General features: G+C 42.4%; 1 protein-coding gene across 1 annotated transcript in view; it reads left to right on the top strand.

The window, feature by feature from the left end:
* OGFOD3 (2-oxoglutarate and iron dependent oxygenase domain containing 3) overlaps nt 1-23,690 on the top strand; it is a 67,470-nt gene that overhangs the window by 376 nt on the left and 43,404 nt on the right. Inside the window, exons 2-4 of the mRNA XM_072403528.1 lie at nt 1,444-1,658; nt 18,194-18,269; nt 22,781-22,823. Coding sequence (XP_072259629.1) covers nt 1,444-1,658; nt 18,194-18,269; nt 22,781-22,823 — 334 coding nt within the window. The remainder of the gene's footprint in view (nt 1-1,443; nt 1,659-18,193; nt 18,270-22,780; nt 22,824-23,690) is intronic.

Raw genomic sequence — 23,690 nt, 5'->3', positions numbered from 1 at the left:
TTATACCCCCACATATTGCTCCCTCACCCCCTATATTCCAATATTTACCCCTTCCACTCCTTATACCCCCACATATTGCTCCCTCACCCCCTATAGTTCAATGTTTACCCCTTCCACTCTTTTTTACCCCCACATATTGCCCCCTCACCTCTTATATTCTGATATGTACCCAATCCACTCCTTATACCCCCACATATTGCCCTCTCACCCCCTATATTCCAATATCTACCCTGTCCACTCCTTATACCCCCACATTTTTCTTTCCCACCCCCTATATTTTAATATTTACCCCTCTCACTCCCTGTACCCTCACATCGTTCTCTCTAGCCATTTTAATCCCCATATTTCTTTAAACCTCCTGCACCCTATACATTTTTCATTCTACCCCTCTGCCCCAAAATTTACACTTTATATAGCCCAATATATTCCCCTCTCACTGAACTTTAACCTCCCATTTTCCTTGTCATTACCCCCCGACACTTACCTATCTGCCTACTATCACCATTTGTCCCCCTATATTACCCCTGTCATTCCTTTCTCCCCACATTTACATGGCCACCATCTTTCCCCCCACAATTCCTCATCTTGCTCTGTGTTCCCTCACATTTGCCTATTTGGCCACCATGACCTTTACATTGCCTCCAATATTCTCTGGTACCCCCACATATATCTATGTGGTCACCAACTGCCCCCCCGCCCCCCAATTACCCATTTCACTCCAGGTTCCCTTACAGTGTCCAGTCTTCTTATAGCTCCCCATTCTACATCATCCCCATTATAGCCTCTTTAGCCCTTTTAACCCCCTCTCTCCCCTCAGTGTACCCCTTTCATCTTCCCTGTCCCCCAAATTTATTCATCTGAGCACCATCATCATCAGTCCTATTATATTACTCCTATCATTCTCCTACCTCCCCCTCCAGATTTACAATTAACAGCTCTTCCCTATTTTACCCCTGTCACCCTCTTTTCACCCACTCCTACCCAACTGGCCACCATTACCATCTGCCCCCCCCTATATTACCACTGTCACCCCCCCTGGCCCCCCCAGACTTACCTAACTAGCCACCATTACTATCTGTCCCCCTTCTTTACCCCTGGCACCCTCTTGCCCCCCCAGATTCACCTAATTGGCCACCATTACCATCTGTCCCCCTATATTACCCCTGTCACCACTCCATCCCCCTTACTTACCTAACCCCTGTCTTTCCCTGTCTCCACACAATTACCTTCCTGGCCATTGCTATATGTCCCCGCATATTTCCTCCGTCATTTCTCTGTTCGCCCACTTTTTTCCCACCCCATGTTTCTCCAGATTTACCTATCTAGCCCCTTGTATATTTGCTTCTATCGCCTCCTTGTGCACCCATATTTGCACCTTCCCACTTATATTTTAAAATTTTCCCCTGTACCCCACATTTACTCTTCTCTTTATCTTCGTTTCAGGAGCAAGAAGAGCAGAGCTCATAGAACATCATGGAGGGGTCGCGTCCTCTGGGGGGCGCTGTGCACACTTCTGGCCATATTGGTCTTTGTTTTCCTGTGGGACTATCACGGCGGAGATGGGATGGAAGTTTTGGCCCCTCAGCGGGAAGCCATACAACACAAGTTTTTCCCCATTTCCTGCTCTCAGGATTATGAGAATCACAAGAAATTTACTGGTGAGTGCAAATATTGTTCTCTGATGATTGTAAGCTCTTCAGGGCAGGGTCCTCTCCTCCTCCTGTTTCACTGTTTGTATCTGTCTGTCATTGGCAACCCCTATTTAATGTACAGCGCTGCATAATATGTTGGTGCTATATAAATTCTGTTTAACCACCTGGGCGTTACACTGATGTCTAGATTTCTGTTCCAAAAGCGTTATACTGATTTTCATGAAATTTTTTTTTTTTTTAAATTGTAGACCTGTAACTTACAGAAATATGTCCGAACAGGGTTCTAGTAGATATCATGAATAAAAAATACTTGAAACACACAATCATGTAAAAAAAAAAAATTACTTTTAATAAAATTAAATAAAAGACACAAAAAATCAGCTTAAACAAGAATACATAAATAAATGAAAAATACTGAAAATGCGATAATTCGGTATACCGTATAGTAATATATTTTTCTAAAACACCTCCCTAGTGTCCGTCACATACCTATAGACAAAACCACATAAATATATTTTCTATTATTTTGTATTGGATTGGATACAGGACTTTGTATTCAATCCAATACAAAATGAGAACAAAATTCAAACTCATTTTGTATTGGATTGAATACAAACTCCTGTATTTTGAATTTACCAATTACAGTTTGAATTTACCAATTGCATACTTTGTATTTATTTTGAATTATTTTGTATTGGATTGGATACAGGAGTTTGTTTTCAATCCAATGCAAAATGTGTTTGAATGAGTTTCAGTTTGAATTTCCCGCACACGCGCCGACGTACACGCTACGGAGGGAGAAGAAGCCGGCCAGCTTCTTCTTCTCCGCCGGCCGGCTTCTTCCCGGAGAGGGCACCCGACGCTGGAGGACGACGCTGGAGATCGGCGCTGGAACACGACGATGGAGGATCGCAGCGGGACCAGGTAAGTGATCGATAAACCCGAACTTTTCTCACTGTACTTTCATACAGTGAGAAAAGTTTGGGGTTATCGATAATTGTAATTATTTTAACCCCGAACCAAGGTCGGGGTTATCGCTCGGGTGGTTAATAATAATAATAATATTAGTATTTTACCTGCAATGCTTTTATACACCACTAGATGTCCTCAGTCTGCTGGCCAGCTTCATTTATCTCTGAGCCTAGCCTGGATTTGACTCCAGCTTGTGATCAGAAAGAGAAGCAGCAGAGCCATGAGTTGATCTCCTTGTTACTCTGCTCTCTCCTCCCATCAGAATTCTATTTGTAAACATTGATTGGCTGTTTGGGCTCCTTGCACTTTTGTCATTGAATCTGCCTATAAAAACGTATTTAAGTGTTTACAAGCACCACATATTCAAGTCCATAAAGTCAACAGGGCTGGCAAACTGCTGCATATAGCATAAATTTAAAAAACCTGGCAATGCTCATGAAAACGGGACAGAGTAATGGAAACGGAATGTTTACAAATAGTCAAAGTCTGAATGGTCTAATTGGAATCCGGCAGCCCTTTAGGCATGGGAGAAAAAAAAAACGCATCAGTCTGCCCAGATAAGACCAGCAGAGTAAGATTCACTGTTACACTTTCCAGTTATTGGTTTGAGCTGTGCTGACTTTTTCTAAAACGACAGAGATGGATCTCCTTGTCACATGACTTGTCCAAGGGCTTCTCCAAGTCATATTTTATATGACTTTGACCATTGGTTAGATTTTTGACCATTTGATTGTTGCCTCTCTTCCTGTCCCTGGAACAGGAAAGCTAAGACAGAAATAAAAATACTAGAAGAAGTTCTAACCCTTCCCCAGTGACCTCATTAGAAGTAAGAATCTCACATTCAGTACTTTGCAATGGGTAACTCCTGACAGCACATTCGTTGTAGTGTGCCAATCTGTTGGCATTTGCTTGATACAAAACACCACAATGCATGAACTGTCATGAGCGCCAATAAAGCAATTTGAATATAGTGATGTGTAGGTCAGCAGGGACCTAAAGGTGACACAAAAAGCATTTGAGGTTCCAATCTTTCCACCTTCTGTGTCCAAATAAAGATGTTTTGCTGACTCACTGCTGATAGTGAGCAAACAGGAAGTGAAAAAAATCACGCCAATGAGGGCAGAGGTTTTAATGTATCCTTGTTAGTTAAATGTAAAACAAAGGATATAGGACATAGGATTTTAAAGCGCGAAGAAAGCCGCGTTACTTACCTGTCCTCATTCCCTCACAGGGTGCCACCATCTTCTCTTCCAGTGGACCAGGGGGGTGTCAAACTCTGTCCCAGCACGTCCTCTTTTCTGTCCCCCAAAAGAATTCTTAATATAAATTTTTAGCTGGCCTGCCACTACTGCAATCTATAGTAATGGTGAGCAGAGCTGCAATTCATATTAAGCTGCTGTTCTATGGACGAGTACAATGCCGCCACTACAATTCCCGGCATAACTCGCGTCCCTAGATCAGCGGCCTCTCTGCCTATGCGTGGCCCCGCATTTTATAGACGTGATGCCAGGAGTTGTAGTAGCGGCATCACTCGTGTCTATTAAACAGCAACCTATACGTTGACCCCGCAGAGTTTATACTGACAGGTAAGCTCAATAATCAGGAATAATCAGGATTAATATTATTATCAGGAATTATCCCAGAGCTATTGCTATATTATTTGTTTTGCTGTGCCAGAGAATGCAATGTAAAACCAAATGAATGAAGCAACTCATTTAGTTTCTTATTGCATTCTCTGGCAAAGTAAAACAAAAAATCTCAATAAGAATAAACATGAACACATGAGAAGAGCATGCAGTAATATGCAGTAGATTGATCTAAATAATCAATCCACTGCATATTACTGCATGCTCTTCTCATGTGTTCTTGTGTCTTCTTATTGAGATTATTAGTTTTTTCAATAAATTTCAAGTTTGGCCTGTGACTTGGTCTATGTTTTTAATTTCGTCCCTCTTTGAGTTTGACACCCCTGTGGTAGACGATACATAGGCTACGTACACACAGATGATTCTCGTTCGATAATCAGGGCTGATATCAGTCAAGATTCTGATGTGTGTGCAGTGCTTGTCCGATGTCGTTCATGCATCCGTCCTGGCAGATCCACGAACGACTGCAATACAAGTGAAGGGGAGAGAGCACAGCCGAGTGCCGCTCACTCTTTCTCCCCCCTCCCCTCTCCATAGAGCAGAATAGTGCTGTGTGTACAAGACTCATTCAGTCTTTTGTGGTTGGAAAGGATCGTGAAAAATCCTTTCGTACAACAAAAGTCTGTGTGTACGCAGCCATAGTCGTCTTGATTGGCTGGGCCGGATGGCGTAACTCTCACGCAGATTTGCGGGAATCCATTCACGCCCAACACGCACATTGAAGGGAAACCAGAAGGGACATTGGCCTGATGAATAATTCCTGAAAGTGAAACTTTAGAACGGTTATACATGACGACTCCTATTTGTTCCATAGAATTGTTTTGCATTGCTTTTCTGTTTACTCGTCACACTGGCATTGTGTTACGCTGCAGTTCTGCTTCCACGCTGCTATTATTTGACGCTTCTCACAATCATCGCACTTGTTAAGCGCTTGGTTTCAGTTCTTCATGTTTCCATTTGCCTCAGTTATAACGCACTTATCGTAGCGCCCCGCGGTTCCTCACCACCTCCTTCCGGCATTCAACCTCCTCCGGAGTCATTAATTACCCTGCGCTGCCGCTGAAATGAAACTCAAATCAGACGGACGTGCTGGGAGCAATTCGAGTTGAAAGCATTAGGGGTGTAAAAAGAGCTGATCGCATGTTGGGAGGAGCAACCATGTCAAGAAAATGTCTGCGTGTGAATTTAAAGCATTACGCAAATTTACAATCGACATTCCTTCGCCTTTCTATTTCTGAACATATTTTTTTTTTGTTTTTCCTTGGTCATTACCTTCGTCTTTGTAATACTTCCAGTGACATCACCACCGAGATCTTAAAGATCAGGGGCAGCTACTGGGAGGTCACTTCCTATTGATATTGCCACTCACCCAGAACTACATCTCCCAAAAGCCTTTTTCCTATATAGTGTGTAGGCAGGCTTTTGAATTGTCACAGAAGCTACATTATTTTGCTGGTAAAGAAATAAAGGTATGCATGTAGAAAAGCACTAAGAGGGGCAGAGGTTTGTAGTGCAGCGGGTTGAGCTGACAACACTGCGGGGACTTTCGTTGCAGCATTGTCGGATCACTACAGGAAGTTAGGCTTTTAGTGGAACTTATTTACTGTAATATATAGAGAAATGTGTGCTTATTTTGTAAGTATGCATTATCTTATGTTTTATTTTTACATTGCCCTGACATGCATGTGACTGATCAATATTTGCCCTGGTGACACTGCAATGCATTCATCATATAGGAGAGTATAGAGACACATTGCACACCCCCTGCACCCATTTGTGATCTTTGCAGGTACAGCTACGCAGGCTGTGAACAGCGCAGCTGCAGCCCCTGTTAGACACAATAATGAGCCCTTCATATGAGAGGCAGATGGGAGGGAGGTTGCAGGATGGTTCATTAATGTGGGAAGTAATGAGTTTATTCGGCACCTTGCAAAGAGCCAACCCCCCGCCCCCCTGCAAGTGACAGATGCAGCAATGCAGAATCCACACTGTGATTACCTACCGGCTTTTATACATCGCTATCTACCTGTCAATCTGCATGCACAGGACAGGTTCACCCGCTTCAAAACCCAAATCAATCCAAACCCAATCCAAAAAAATATTGCACAGATTTTTACCGTGCAGATAATATACATGGTGATCATGACATGAAGGTCCTTGTTCAGGCACTTTCTGGTATGGGGTGACAATGGTCCATTGACTAAGCGCTGGGTCCGTATGAGGCCCTTGTCACCCTCCTTTTTTTTCCTACGCACTTTGTGGGATAACTGCAGTGTATACCCAAACATTACTTCTTTTGTTAACGTCAGATGGGTTTTGCAGTCCCATATGAGTCAAGTGCAGGTCATGTTGAGAGTCAAGTGCAGATCTGGTGTGACGTAGGAAGAAGAACCCAGAAGAACAGAGAAAAATATGTCGGAAGAAAATGAAGAAGAAACCTCTGGACTGATCTGTGAGATTAAAGGTAAGTGTTGTTTTTTTTTTTTTGAGTTTAGTTCTGCTTGAATGTGGAATCACACTCGCCTTTAATTACCTTACCTCAGTTGAGTCCCGTGCCCTCCTGGAATCCCCCTCCATCCCCGCACAGAGGAAGCACTGGGCGCCACCATCTTCTTCCTTCTTTTGGCTACATCACCCGAACTTACACTGTGCAGACGTGTGCAGGGTGACATAGCCTGCTATAAATGGGGGGGGGGGAGAGCAGTGCAGATCTCTCAGCTCATGCATGGGATCTGCACTTTTTTTCCCATTGTAGGAAAAAGCATTTACTAAAGGATCAGCTAGATGCATCAGGTATCCCAGGAGGCTCTCCACTCCCATTCACTCTTTACAGGACAGAAACTTATTTAAGGAAAAAAAAGAGCATTTTTACCTTGTATAAAAAGGCTCTCTACCCTTTTATATAAAGTAAAACTTTTGGTGATAGGTCTGCTTTAAAAAGAAGGACAATCTAAAATTTGGCACCACTTTGTCCTACAACTACTTTGGGTCTAGCAGGAGAAACTGCAGTGCTTTGTGCAAGAGATAGATTGTGACTGTGAAAGTGTTTAGGGTCAGGTGGATTCTTCATAGTTCTTAAGGAGGATGAAGCTGAAGGCACAAGTATTACAATTCTTTCTTATTTTAAGCTCAACTGAGCGGTACAATCGAGTTACAGATTGGTAATTGCTCAGCTGTCAGTCCCAAAACATGGCACTCGTACATTAGATATTCTGCTTTCCCAATTGGTGGATTAGAGAACCAGACTAAGTATGCTTTAATAGATGGGAGCTCTTATTGGATTTGCTTGATCATTTGTACGATACAATTTGTACTTTTGATATTTCCCAACCCGTCAAATCCTTGCATGCTCCAATAAGGACCAAAAAATCTATTTATGGTTGGTCTGCCGTAAGTTTACTTTGTATTTCTTTGCAATCTAATATAGGATCAGTTTTTGTCTTACAATCCCAACCCGTTTGAAAAACCTGGCTATGAGTCCTGACGGAGGCACACGGTAGGCAGAGGGCCAAGCGCTGGCGGGGCCCGTGGGAGGCACATACAATATTTACTTCCTTCATCACTCTGACGAATAGGAAGCAAACTTTATTTCAGCGTTACTATTATTTCCCCCGGGCAGTTCTAATAATCATCCTTCTAATCCCACATGTAGGGCCTATCCCCAATCGCCTGCCAGTCCATCCAAGCTCCGCAGCAGGGAGTCCTCCAGTCTGAACATTTCTGAGAACAGCTGTGTGAAATTGCTGCAAAAGCATTTTATTTTGCCGTCTCTCCTTCTGTTTGCCGTCTTTATCCCCCTCAGGCTGATCTTTCATGAACTGCTATGTGTGGACTTAGAAGAGATATTAAATCACAGAGTACACAGAGTGCCGGAGCCTTTCATCAGCTCCGTTCCTCCGCAGTGCAGCTCTTTTATTCTCCTCTCTCTGCGATACGTCTGGGTTTGTTGCAGAGATCCCATTGATGTATAATAAAACCTCCTTGACTTTAACATAGAAATGTACTAAATTGTTTTCATTTTATTCAAATGTTATTTTAAATAATCCTATTATAGGGTTAGGGTTATATAATTATAATTATAGGGTGACAACACTCTGTCTTTGAATTCGGTTGCAGTGTTGCCCCCCTGCCCATAGGTTTCAATGGACGCTACAAATGGCCAATACACAGGCCTGGTTTACTGATGTCTTGGGAATGCCATGCAGCCATCGTAAGAGCATACAGACAGGAAACTTCATCACATGCACGGATACAAGACTTCTCCAGAGCTGCCCCAACTCTCTGGAATGGTCTTCCTCGTTCTTTTTGGGCTTGCTCCTACTTTCTGCTCATTTTAAAGAGCACTCAAAACCCATTTTTTTCAAACTTGCCTACCCATCTTCTTGTCTTTTGAAACCATCACTACTTCCAAACACTAGAATATATCTTCCATCCTATTGTGTGTAAACTCCCCCACCTGCTAGATTGTAAGCTCTTCGGGGCAGGGTCCTCTCCTCCTTTATCACTGTCTGTATTAGTCTGTCATTTTCAACCACAATTTAATGTACAGCGCTGCGTAATATGTTGGCGCTATATAAATCCTGTTAAATAATAATATTAAAGGAAACTGCTTCAAAGAATATGCTGCAGAGGATCAACAGGATCTGTTTTGTGAAGAATGACTATAATGAAAAGTAGTCCAAAAAAAATAAATTCCATTACTCACTAAGGCCGCCTACACACATCAAATGATTTTCACTTTGAATGAACGGCCAGGTCGTTTTTGGGCAATTATCTGACGTGTACAGCGCCTCCCTGACATTCATTGTCGTCCTGGTGGAACAATGATGGTTGATTGGAAACGATCCCTGCTTATTTCATTGATGAAGAGCACAGTCAGGTGCATCTATCTCGCCTCCCCCCCTCCATAGAATAGAACAGGCGCTGTGTGTACAGCACTCATTTGTTCATCTGACACCAGAAACGATTCCAAAAGAACAAAAATTCATTGTGCGTACATAGTCTTTCTGAATGAATGAAGCTTGCTGCACAGATTGCTAATGCCTTAGGTGTTTGGTCACATGGCCAAAAAAGTTAAAAAAAAAAGTAAGGGTGGGGTAGGGATAGTTTCACTAAATTCCCAGAGCAGTGGTAAGTATTTACACAGAGGGCAGAGCTGTAACCAAATATCATGAAGCTGTGTTATAAGCCTTGCTGGGTGAGATCAATAGGGAGTAATGGAAGGGCTTGTAAAGCTTTCATGGAGAAAGTGCTGCTGCTTGCTTCCTTCAGTACTGGTCATGTGATCAAATGGTTTAGGTGTCCCTGTCCCATTTCAACATCTACTAACTGAACTCTGATTGTTGACCACGTGCACATATTATGCAGCACAGTTAAGAATTGTAGTCATTCTTTTCCTTTATAGCTTAGGATTTCCATCATTTCCCCATCTTGGTGGAACTGATCTCCTCCAACCCCTTTCAGACATTTCATGCCTGCATGTATTCACTCCAGCTTTGGCCGCATATCATTGCTTTGAACTGACGTCTGATAAAAATTGGAGCATGCTGGGTGATGTGTGGACACTTGTAATCTCACGTGACAACACATGAACACAGTTGGGACATAGTTGTCACCCTTTAAGAAGAAGTTACTAAACAACGACCTTAATGGCAGGATTTCTGGGGATGTTGGACATGAAGGGCCATTGCTGTGCCTGCCATGGAGGACTGTTGTTGTGCACGCCACAGAGGACCATTGCTCAGGACAGCAGAGATCCCTCTCCTATTATTATTATGCTTTAAAGCATCACATAAGAGCCAGAAATCCTAAGACAAAGAAGAGTTTCTATGAACTGCCTTTGCACTTCCTCTCAAATGTCTGCATTGTAATTGACTTTCCTGCCTCACGATGGCACCATTGCAGCACCCGAATGTCTCCGGTTCCGCAGTCCTGATTAAATGCTCAGAGAGCATTCTGATTATCTGTGTCAGGAAATACATCTCATGGCACCCAATCTACACAGCCCACTAACAATTCATGTTTGTAAGTGATTTAACACGCCACAGAAGAGAAACATTTTGTTTAGAGAAAATCCTGCTGATGTAAAATTTCACGCCGTCTGATGGACGGACTTCTAGAATTAGAGAGTCGGATGAAGGATTAAGCCAGTGTTGTCTGGTTTAGTTTTATTGATTTATTTAGTTTTCCTTCACTAAAAAAAACTTGGAATTTAGGTTTCTTCGCAGATATGGGGTGGTTGTTATGAAATACAATGGACATTCAGACATTTACTTATTATTAGGAAGAAGTAAATGGGCATTGAATCAAGCTTTCATTGATCACTGTAGCTGCAGGCACTGTGGAGCAATGCACGCTGAAGGTTGAGAGCAGAAACATCTATTGCTTTCATTGTAGCAGCTCTGCCACTCCAATAAGTGACCCCATAGCTCCGCTTTACTGCTCCTTCTTCCAGCAGTGACCTAGAAACTCACCCTTCATCAACCAGCAGCTAAGATCCCGGTTTCAGCAGTGACTTAGTCAGTGGCCACTTCCGCCTGCTGATGAGCCCCTGTGCATGCACATTCTATATTGCGGTCTTCTGAGAAATTGGGGTTTAGACATCCTTAAAAGGGACTTCAGAAGAGTCTTTCCCCATGCGTACCATGCGCATTGGCATGTATGCCGGGAGTGGAGGAGTGCAGCCTAGGGGGAGGAATGCGGAGAAGGGGCACCTCCTAAAACAGGTAGGTACTTAAACTGAGCCTATTGATCGGATGTTTACCTTATATAAAAGGGCAAGCCCCTGCCTTTACCATCGCAGCAGTAAAGCCTGAATGGGAGCACAGGGGCTCCTGGGATACACGACATGGGCTTTGAGCTGCTTCCTCTGCGCATGCCAGATTTTAGGCATGAGCGGCAGGGGCTTTTCCTGCAATGGGGGTAAAAAAGTGCCGATCTTATGCATGTGCAGTGATTTTCCCATTTACAGCAGGCAATGTCACACCTCTGCAGTGAGAGATAAGGTGATGTAGCTAAAAGAAGTGCCTAACGCTTCTTCATCGGAATGAAGGAGAATTACAGGACAGTGCAGGACAGAATAGTAAGCTCAGGGTGGGATTCGAGGGCTTTGCAGAAGTAAAGGTAAGGGATTTTTTTTTTATTTTAGGTTTAGTTCAGCTTTAAGGCAGAAGAAAACTCTGCTATATTCACCTTTCCCAATTCTCTGGCTGGACACATTCATTTACTTCTTTCTTCTCTTCCTCGATTTTTAGCCATCTTCTTTGGCTGGGCTGAGATGACATCACTCCTGCACGAGTTGAGTTGCAAGGAAGTTCATTCACTCCCAGCAAGCGCAGGGGAAGCAGGGATTGCTGGTATCCTGGTAAACATGCACATGCGTTGGCTCAGTGGTTGGCACTTTCTCCTTTGCAGTGCTAGGTCTCAGGTTCAAATCCCGGCCAGGACACTGACTGCATGGAGTTTGCAGGTTCTCCCCGTGTTTGTGTGGGTTTCCTCCAGGTACTCTGGTTTCTTCCCACATCCCAAAAACATGCAGTTAGGTTAATTGGCTTCCCTCAAAAAATTGACCTTAGACTGTATTATTGACAATTGACTATGGTAGGGACATTAGAATGTGAGCTCCATTGAGGGACAACTAGTGACATGACTATGGACTTTGTACAGCGCTGTGTAATATGTTGGTGCTATATAAATACTGTATAATAATAATAATGCACAGCTCTGTATTTTTGACAGCTCTCTGGAGCAATCAGGCAGATAAGGATTATATTACAAGGGTCATCGCCTGATCCAAAATGTTTAAAGTTGGACTTTATTTCTGCCAAAAAGAAAGAGTGTAGGGAAGGGAGAGGAAAGTCATATGTGTGCAGGGAGATCCACTATAATATTCAGGATCCACAATTCTGTCTTCTTTTCTTCCTTCTCATATGCTTAGTTTTTATACATTTACTTTTCATCCTAAAAATAAGCTGCTTTAAAAATATCCGATGTTATTTCTGTTTGCCAGATGGCAGTCACTGAAGCTGAATGTTATTAAGTGCACGCGCCAACCGCGCAGAAACATTTCTCATTACTCCTCACCGGGCCGCTGACAGACACGCGGCCGCTTTTTCTTGGGAAGGAATCGTTTTTTCTGTTTATTGCTCTGTATTTTTCTACGTCGCGTTTATTGGGAGAGTAGTACCGGGCTGCAAATTATTATTGGTTTAGATCCGGCAAGATTAATGAGTGTACCTGACAGGCTGTTATTTCTGCAAAGAAAACGGGGATTAATAAAACCATCGGTCAGATGGGGTTTTCCTACGTTGCAGCGCCTGCAAATAATAAATAGATTGGCGCCGTGTTTTTTTTTTTATTTATTACTATATAGAGCACAGGCAGGACTCTATAAAACAGGGAATCTGACATTCCCTCAAACATTCCCAGAATCTGCCATTGATGAAACACATGGACCTAGAAGATTCCTACGAGGGAATGTTGGAGGGAGTGTCTGCTTACCTGTTATATAAATAGAGCCCAAAGTGTTATTAAAACCTAAGTAAAAAGTTTTATGAATAATTTGTATTTGGTAAATTTTAATTTCTATATTCCCATCATGATTATTGTGTAGTTTTTTGTCTCAGTCGCCTGATGATCCTGCCAGCAGCTTCAGCTTCCTTTTCTTATGATGACAAGACGACCAGGCTACTTCCTGGTCTCCCGTTGTTGAGCCACCCTGCACACCATTGGCAGGTACGCCTCCCCTCCTGCCCTTGGATTCACCGTGGTTCCTTCAGTGTCATGTGATTTGAAGCTCCACCCACTGCCCTCGAATCAAAGGGAGAAGAATAGATTTAGGGGTCATATGATCACTAAAATCAAATCAAAACGGTAATTAGGGAAGGTATTTTTAAAACTTTTTAACTCAATGGCATGCTAAGCCAATAGATATGCATTGCCATGATGTCCATACATAGATTAGGTTCACAAATACTTTTATGGGTAACTAAATGCTGATATTTAAAAAAAAATACTGCCACATGCTTTGGCTTCATTCCAGCTTTTCATTTATAAAGGAGATTTCATGAACATCTTATTAAGGAAAGCAGATTTGGCTGAAATATTCACCTTCAATCCAGAGCTTTCCTTCATAGTACTTTTTTCTGCCTCCAGATGCCCTCAGTGTGATGAGCAGCACTTTTAACCTACTTGCTGTAAGTTTAAGTGGTCATGGACCCTCCCATTGTCTTTAATTGGTTACTGTATGGAGAAGCAGTTTAGTGATGATTTCACCTCTTTGTCACTTATCCCTATCAGGAAAGTTTTTGTAAAAACATGAATTGGTTGGCTCCTTGTGATGCTTCTTACACTCACACTCCAGTGCTGCTGTACAGGGACTGCAAGAGGCTGATACCAGGTCCATTTCACATACCGGTAATTACACCGATTACAATGGAAAAAAAATGAATTTCATGATGTATTGATGATATCAGAGCTGCATTTATACCTTGAATTGAGCTTTTCCTGCACTTTTAGACACAGTGCACTTTCCTTCCCCCATCCTTCTCTTTTATGATTTCAGTATTTTCCTGCAGAATGTTCTTCTTTAAGCTGGGTGGGAAGAAGCTGTAGGTGGGTGGCAGCTCCTGTATTGTGACCCAACTTTTTATTAACCACCCCAAAACAATCTGATTACTGAAATTTGCCGGGTGGTGCGCCCAACTAGAAGGGACTCGGAAGAAGACTGCTCAGCATTTCTAGATTTCTGTGGGTTCTGAACACATTCCTGTAGAAGTCTTTAGGACTGTAATACCCAGGCATTAACAGGGCAATAAAGCTGCGGCTCTGAATGTAATAAATCAGCAGGACTATGGTCAGTGTAACTCCGGAAATCTGTGTCTGTGCAAGGAGAGAATGGGATGGTTCAGCTCTAGGGAAGGATTTTTTTTCATCACAACTGCACAGTGTTCTCCCCAGCCCCTTTTAGCTGGGCGCACCACCCGGCACATTTTAGTAACCACCCGGCTGTTTTTGGGTGGTTACAGAACAGTTGGGTCATAATACAGGGGCTGCCTCCCGTCTAAAATTTCTTCCTACCCAGCTTAAAAAAATTTCTGGGTTGAGCACTGCTGCACTTTATACTATTCTCTCCAAATTTTTTTTTTCATCAGCTCGGTGGCAAGAAGCTGTAGGTGGGTGGCAGTCTCTGTATTGTGACCCAACTTTTCAGCACCCGAAAACAGCTGGGTGGTTACTGAAAAGTGCCGGTTGGTGCGCCCAGCTAAAAGAGGCTGGAGAGAACACTGGCATTATCTTCAATGGAATGAAATGTGCATTACTTCAAAAAAAAGAAAAAAAAAGGAAACATAATATAAACACCATTCACACAAATTCTCATCTCAAAAAGAAAATGTGTAATTGATGTGCCTGTGGCCTTGTGAGGAGGACGCAGTTTGCACTGTCTGCTTTTCTGGAAGGTCAGTGCAGCCTCTTTTATCTTCTGCCAGTCTCGCTGCGTTGGCAAAGGGCAAGTGGCTGCCTGTCCTTGTGTGTTGGAGATCCTGCCAGGGGGAAGCCCCGGACTCACGCTGAGTCAATTATAATGCCTACAAGTGGGGGGGGGGGGACTGACACAGAGAAAAGTGAGAATAATTTCTCAATTATCTGCCGCCGCTGCCCGTGGGGACCTCTCTGCTGCCGGAACATTCTTGGCAAGAATCCGAAACATCTCACGTTGGCTGGAAATTAATTACAGCTGTTTTGATTTAATAAGAATTTGCCCTTTCTGGGTCGTTATTAACCTCCCGCTTTCCACAAGTTTGCAGAAACGGGGGCCCACGCTAATACTGGCAGCGGTAGGCAAAGCAGAACTCCAAATGTGAAGGAAACATTGCCTAGTCCTATTCTGGTATTAGGTAGAAACTTGTATTTGTAAAGAGTTGCTGCAGTGTCTCTTCACCGCTTTCCCCAAATCTTCTGCATGTCAGAAATTGGGCTCAAAGTGGGAGTGCCAGCACTGCAGTACGGTCAGTCTCTATTGTATTGCTCAGTGCTGTCTAACAAACTTCAGGTCCGGGCTTCCTGTATGGTGATGTTTAAAGGTTCTCTGTCATATTTGTAAAACTTGAACCTGCATCCAATCCTCTCCTCATCTTCCAGAATCAGTTCCCCACAGCTTGTTCATAAACCTTGCTGCCTGTCCAGTGTGACAGCTGCCATCATCCTGCTCAGAGCAAGTCTATCAGCCTTGTGCTATGGGATGATGCCAAGGGCCCTTCCACCAGCAGAGGACAATAGGGCTACCTGCACTGGGTGCAAAGAGTTGTTAAAAAATTTGTCCCTTGTAGTGGCCAGGAGGACCTATAGTGAGGGTAAAGGGTACTTTTATTCAGAGTTCAGCTTTGAAGACAAAATTTGATTTTTATTGTATTATGAAGAAAACATGTACATAGAGCAGCAATGTGGCTCAGTGGTTAGCACTCTGGCCTTTGCAGTGCTGGGTCCCAGGTTCAAATTTCGTCCAGGACACTATCTGCATGGAGTTTGCAGGTTCTCCCCGTGTTTGTGTGTGTTTCCTCCGGGTACTCCAGCTTGACCTTAGACAGTGGTAATGACATATGACTATGATAGAGACTTTAAATTGTGAGCTTCTTTGAGGGACAGCTAGTCACATGACTATGGAGTTTGTACAGTGCTGCATAATATGTCGGCGCTATATAAATACTGTGTAATAATGAATACATTTTATGCATCATGTGGTCCAATTGCCATGCAATACGCACAACCAGGTGCCCAATATGTACCACTAGGCTCCCAGGAGTGTCTGCTGGTGGATTTTTTCTGGGCTTTATTAAACACTATTGCACTTTTTATTTTTTGCTTTGCTAAAGTTTTGCATGGAAAATGAAGGGATATAGGAAGCTGAAACTGATCATTTGTGGTAGTACAATATGCCTCTCAAAGAAAAAATAAGGTTTTTATGAGGCTCCTCCATCCACGTCTATTAAGTCAGATTAGCAGGCGATTGTCCATAAGGTGCTGCCTAGATCATCTCAGTGCCGACCAAAATCCACAACACAACCGTACCGCCTGCAACAACATAAAAAAAGCCTTCCGCTGCTTTTATTTGTTTCAATGAGGGAACCCTCTGAACATAAAGTTCATGAATTATTGCAACAACAAAACTCAATATTTAACACAAAGATAAAAAAAATAGCTAACAAGCGAAAACACAAAGAACAAATGCATTTCCAACCATACAAAAAGAAGTGCCAAAAAACTCAACGGTACTTAGTGTATGTAAACCCCAATTTCTCATATTTGCTCCCCTTTGGTCAGTTAAATATATCATCAGAAGCATTTTGTTTGAGTGCAAAAAAGACTTGTTTGTGTTACAGAGGGGTTCAGCTAAATACACACGTCAGATGATGGTCCTGCTCATCTTTGGAAAAAATGTAGCTTGTGTACATTGGTCCCCCCACATCGTTCATTTCATCCTGGGGGATTTGATGAACGACCATTGTTCTTTCCCATGAAGGAGAACACAGTGGGGTGCCACTGGCTCATCCCCACTTCTTCTCTATAGAAGAGAACAGTACTGCATTGTTCAACCCAGAATTGTTTTTTAAAAGACTAACCTTCAAACACCTAAACCATGGGGTTGAAAAAAAAACTGATCATAAAATTATAAAATTGTCATGCAAACTTTATTAATACAAAATTCATAAAAACAATTACTTTTTCAATGTACATCAAAATGTAAACAGGTTGCAAAAAGTACAAACAATGCAAATGCATAATATATGATACAAATTCACACAGCTTAGTACAATGATTGGATGTTAAAATGGACTAAGAACTTCAGAATGTAACAGTCGGATATTTTAATTGAACCCAACACATTTCACAGAAAAAAACCCGCTTCTTCAGGGAGGACAAATATCTCGCACTGATTTTTCCGTTGCCTTTGTTGAAACACGTATAAGTTAGAGCAAATAGGGAGCTGGGAGTAGGCCATTGCTCCTTTCTTCTTAAAGTGCAACAAAAGTTTCACTTTAAAAATGTGGAATCTGGCAGGCCCATCTTGTAGAAAAGGACAGGCAATGATACCTGCCCGATTGCCACCCACCTGTCATAATCTGCATGCACAGCTTAACGTTGGTTGCCTGCCCAGTGTTCAACCAAGAAATTGTTTTAAGCTGGGTGGGAAGAAATTATTATAGTTGTTATTATTATTAACTCATCCAAAAACAGCTGGGTGGTTACTGAATAGTGCTGGGTAGTGCACCCGGCTAAAAGGGCTGGGAGAACACTGCTGCTAATCCTGGCTTCCCTTGCCAGTGCTGGGACTGGATCAGTAACATTATCCCACCCTTCCAGATCAGGATGACCGAAGATCACAATGCAGAAGATGGTGGTGCCTACGATAGAATAGGGACAGGTGAGTATCCCCAGAGTTCCACTTTTTTTGTAAGTAAGGCCATACGTTTATAACTAGCAAATAAAACAGTATAAAGATTTCCATTTTTTCCATAAGAAAACAAGTTTAGATGTTTTTGTTCTAAATTTAGCGCTCTATCCAAATTTGGACACCAAAATTCATTATTTCAGCTCTTTGTTTTTTCCCCATTTTAAGCACACCCACGTGCAATGTCTAAATATGTATTGTTTGAATGGCTGCCAGGAAAGTAAAAATGGAAGTACACAAAGAGATTGAAATGCTACAGAGATAAGTGGGTTCCTCTGTGCCAGTCCCATCCGCCCGCGGGCTCGGTAATTATCGATAAAGCTGGTCAGCCATTTCCAGGTTTATTTAATTAAAATTAAAGGTTATTTTTAAATAATCCAATTCCAGGAGAGTTGCAGCTCCTTTTCTGATTAAATAATTGCTTATCTGAAAAGCTTTGAAATAGAATTAATTTTTTTTCTGTCTTTGGTTGGCAGGGTGCACCCCACTGAAGTGCGGACGAGCTGTGACGGACGCTGTTATATCCCAGCAGGAAGCCAAGAGTTTGCTGAGGTAAGATTTCCCTGTAAAGCGATTAAATGGGTCTTGTCACAAGTTGCCATACCTTTTCTGTTTTCAAACTTTGCAGATGGTGTAACAGATCATACTTCATTAAAAGAGGGCCTGTCACATGCACACAGTGTATCTCATGACTTTTTATTATTTACAGTGTTGCTTTTGAAAAGGGCGAAGTATCCAAAAATGAAAGGCTTGTTCCTTTTTTTTTGTCACCGATCCAGTTTCTTAAACCTCCTGTGACAGAATAGACATTATTTTTACCCTGCTGCTTGTTCCCACTATGTGTCAGTTAGGCTGGGTGCACACTTGAATTACTTGTCATTGGAAAGGATCTTTCACAATCCTTTCCAACAACAAAAGACTGCACAATGCATGAACCATTCTGCTCTGGAGGGCAGAACCATGGAGGGGCCCCCCGCTTCGCTCTCTCTCTTTCTCTTATGACCGTTCCTCGTCGACAACGTACACAATCCAGATTCTCATCCGATATCAGCCCTGAGTATCTGATTATCAGACGAGAATCATCTGATGTGTGTACGTAGCCTTACTTGCACCCCCCACCATGTTTTGTCGTTTCTTTCATGGACACCTAGGCCCCTAACATAATGTAGACACAGTGGGGACATGAGATCTGCCACCTGGAATTGCTATATTTTGCAGAGATGTCTGGAGACAATTTCAGCAATTTCAGTGCTTTGGGCAGCTGGAAAAGTGTGGATAATTTCAGTACAGAGAGCTCTGTTGGTATTACTGTTAAGCAACACCATTTGGCATTGCTGAAAGATTGGCCAAAGTAGTGGAAATCTGCAGATTACTATTAAGCTAAATTAAAACAAAGTTTTCTTCTGGGAAAATAAATTTGATGATGGGTAAAAAAAAACTGGGCCTGCAGTGTTGATCAGGATTACAGATCAGTACTAGAGATGGAAAAATTGGGGTGCTTTTGTTTAGATGATTGTAAAATGAGCATGTAACGTAGCCATTCAGTGATGAAGGCTGACAGAATTGTTGGTGCATCACAAGAGGGGTCACCAGAAAGAAGGAGTAGGTTCTGATTCTTCTATATAGATAGAATTGTGGGGTCACCATCACTAGAGGGGTCACCAGCAGAAGGAAGGAGGTTCTGATCCCTTTATTTAGATATAATTGTCTGCAATGCTTTTCTGTCCCTTATGAGGCGTTACCACCTTTCCTGTGCCCAGTTCCCAGGTCTATAAATCTGCTGTGGCTAATATGAGGAGCTCCAACACTCCAGTGCTGACTTACTAGATCTATACACCTGCAGTGCTCGGTGCGAGGGGTTCCCGTTATCCCTATTTTGTGTTCCTGGTCTGTACACCTGTTGTGCTCATTATGAGGGGCTTCCGCCATCCCTGCCAGGGCCCTGCTCTGCCCATTATGTGTGGTTCCAATTATCCTAGTTCTGGGTCTGCACTCTGCAGAGAGTAAGTAAATAAAAATCTCCAGCACTAAAAATAAAATTATTTTCATTTTCTTTATCAGGAGTAGATGAATGTTAGAACTCTATGTAAGAGTTTTATTCTCTCTGTCCCTCATTTTCATTACAGTGAAACCATTGTCAGGATGTGTGGAAAAATCTCCAGATAGCAGGAAAAAAAGTTTTAATCCTTCCCAGCTCTAACCAGAAAAAAATTTGTGTCTTGACTCATTATTTACCTTCTCATTCTCTTAGCATAATGTACTGATGGTAGGAGCTCTTTAACCCGAGTTTTTTAATGACGCCCTTTGAAAATGAAGAGTGAGTTGTAGGGTCAGAATGTTCATGATGTTATTTCATAATACTGACTTTTCACTGTCTGCAGTAAAAGAATCAAAGCACCATAAAACAGGGTTATAAATTATTTATGATTTTCCAGCATGTTCTACAGAGCCATAAAGTAAATAAATAATACAAAAAAAAATTACAAACTCGGATCAGCAGCTACAAAGCAGTATCACTGAGTATAACTGGGAGCAAATAAGAGGCCACCATGAAATCCCAGATGGAAGGGGCAGAGCAGTTATAATTTATACCATTGCATCATTATTATGATATTCTTATGTGCGTCACTGCACAAACCTTCTGAACACAGCGATTGTGGACTATGGGCTCCTCATGCCTGGAACCGCCGCATCTCGGAAGAGGCATCTCCCTGCAGCAGCTCCATTGGGAATGAATAGGGGCGGCAATAAGCGGTACGAATAGCGCTCACTGCTGCCAGCTGTCACATTCCTTTTGGTGTCTCCAAGTTTGGAATAAAATGATAATTATGATCTAGCGCTGTGTATTCCTAGGACTATCTTGTAAATAGGTAACCCAGCCAAAGCTGATGTTAAACTTTCTTATCAGAAGTTCCATTTTTTTTTTTGAGAATTGCAATTATGACTGTTGCAGGAGAATTGCGATTATGTCTGTTGCAGAATGCAATTGTTATAGCAGCTTACTTGAGCGTCCTTCCCTTTAATCCCTTTATACTGTAATTATAGGGGTGGCATCCCATGGGTTGCTGGACTCTCCCATAATCCTCGCTTGTTGGATTCATGAAGCTGTACCAAAGTCAAGCAATTTTGTTTGCTCACTGAGTCGAATGAAACCATTCCTGACAAATTCATAGGAGGATGGAGCAAGAATACAGCTTGCAAAATAAATAGCAATTTAAAACAAATACAGTGTAAGGATTCGACTAACAAACCTTGTCATCCGTGACGATGCTTTGCTGTTTAATCCACTTTGAATGCGTGACAGGTCGAGCGGGGCTTCTTGTCTAAACTATAAGATGAGAAAGCTTGGGAAACTTTGCTGCTCAGACAGAGGGGGCAGTGTGGTACCAGGACTAATGTCCTCCATGGGAATTGCTGAACATTTAGGAAAACGGCAAATTATTTCTTTGCAGAAAGCTCTGTGTGTGTGTGTGTTGCTGATAAAATCAGCCCAGCTTGCAAGTGTAAGTTTAAAGCTGCACTCCAGGCAAATATAAAAGACACAAATGAATGCAGATATGTATTGTTTGCTGTATTAGACTTCATCAATATCGGCTCTTTGCAGTTTCTGCACAGCAAAGCTCAAACTTGCCGATGTGCCAACATGAAAATGCTGATAGAAGGAGAGAATATAGTGACGGGTGAACATATCAGTTGTTTTCTTCTCCTGTTCATTGTCTTGAGGGGAGGGACAAGACCTGAATGTGTTGTTTAACAAGAGCAGAGAAAAAGCAGGCCAGGGGCTGTCCAAATGAACAAAGCTACAATTCCTTTAGCAGGTATCCACCCCCTATGTATATTTAGCTTTTTGCTAAACTCCTGTGCACAATGTTTTCCAAAGCAACCGGTTCCTGTAATGCCTGCGTTCTCAAAGGCGCATACTTTATTTTTGCTGCCCTATGGGAAATAAAGTGAGGATGACCTGTGAAATATAAAACTGGCCAATTGGAACCTATGCAATGTAAAGTGCTCCCTTCTTACCCCCTGTCACAGTGGTGGGACAAGCATTGAGCACCAGTACTATCAATATACGGTAGGTATTTTTTCTTTTGCTTTTAGGGCAGTTCAGACCTACAATGGAATAAAGTTATCCCACGTGGGTCCCGGTGGCTGGAACCTTACCAGAAGTTCACCCACGTGCACCTCAGAGCTGGTTCCTTAAGATCAGCCCAATTTGCAAGTGTAATCTTAAAGTTGCATTCCTGCAATATTTGCAGATTGGACGGTAAACAACTGTGAGCAGTGCTGAACTGCTAATTGCTGCCCACATTCATCCTCTATGGGACAGCCATGGGTACTCTACATGCAGCCTCTCCCCCTAGGCAATAGCAACATAGGAGCTTCACCACCAATCTGATCATTAGTAGCCATATACAGCATCAGGGATTTTAGGGGTTGGGGATGGAAGCAGGTATGTGCAGCTGCCCTTTGCATGGCTCCTGGGATCAATAATTGGCAAAAATATACAAAAGTGTATACCACATGTTAGGAATTTTGATGACACAAGTTACCTTGACCATGCAGGTTGCATGGAATTTCTAAGGTCAGAGTTTCTGCAGTGGAACTTGCTGCATATTGTGTTGAAAGGGCCACTTGTAATCTTTCCTGGGACTGCAAAGGGTCACCATACAGGAGCAGAGCATTTGTGCCCATATGACCGGAGGTGGTAGGATTACCAGGTGATATTTTAATGAAAGCTACAAATATTGAAATCAGTTTTTAAATGACATTCTCACATTTTACCATTTATATTTTTCTTTCTAGAAAATTGTTGTGATAGTTGTATTATTGTATCCCTAAAATAAGACTTCACAAATTCTCCATTCTGCACTACGCAAACACTTGGCACCCCGCTGGGCTGCCTTGTACCTCCTGCTGAAACCTTAGAGTTGTTTGATCTTTACATCCTTTTTACACAAAAAGGACTGCTGGCTGCTGAATCCCCTCTCTGTATTGCCGTGTTTCTCTGTCTGTTTCTCATTTCACCGCCCCCTGGATCTGATTTCTGTCTGTTATTTCTGCAGGATAGCCGAAGCGGGGTTCTCTCTCGGAGGCTCTGACGGAGGGGTGAGTGTTGAGCATCAGAGCAATCCAATGATTATGTTTTTGTTTCCTGAGCCCCCTCCAGTCGTGAAGCCATTAATCCATTCTCAAGGTCTTATCCTATTAGATATGAAATATGTGTGCGGTAAAGATTTATCTTGGAATTCATTTTTTACCTAATCCAGCTCTCCGCCTATAGTTAGAGGTGTCACAGATTGATACTGCATTCAAGCCAATGCCAGAAGGTTTCTTCTTGCTAAGCTTACTAAGGCAACTGGGTCTCCTGCAACAATTTTTGACAGAGTGGGAAAACGTAAAAACAAAAAAAATGTGAAGTCCCCTATTTTAACTAATAAATGTGTCCTCTGTCTTCTAAGTTGAATGGCTGCTGTCTCACCAGGACACCTTGCACTTCTAGTGTCTGCTTTCACCCACCATACAAAAATACTTTAAAAGCTTCATTACATCATAATGATATCAATCCACACATTCACCTGTATATTTAAACACATTAGGTAAACCCTTTATCTGGTTATCCAGCACCAGTCTGTATCTCTACTCTTTGCTGGTCTGATCCCGTATAAGAGAAAGGCATGGTTCATCACTGCAGCCTTTGGATCCTGTGATTTTCATGGCACTAATATTTCTAACAGCAAACTTCCAACAACTTCTGTTTGACCCTGTAGATCCCTGTTGAATGCATTGACCAGTGTATCTCTAAGGTGTGACAAACCATTGATGATTACATTTGTGATTGATCCTTTTCAGTGTTCTCCCCAGCCCCACTTAGCTGGGCGCACAACCCGCCATTTTTCAGTAACCACCCAGCTTGGTCACAATACAAGGGTTGCCACCCGCTTAAAATTTCTTCCCACCCAACTTAAAAAAATT

Source organism: Pyxicephalus adspersus, chromosome 3 (genome assembly GCF_032062135.1).
Source record: "Pyxicephalus adspersus chromosome 3, UCB_Pads_2.0, whole genome shotgun sequence".
In the NCBI taxonomy this organism is placed as follows: domain Eukaryota; kingdom Metazoa; phylum Chordata; class Amphibia; order Anura; family Pyxicephalidae; genus Pyxicephalus; species Pyxicephalus adspersus.
The sequence above is the reverse complement of the archived record's forward strand: the minus strand, read 5'-3'. Positions and strand labels throughout refer to the sequence as shown.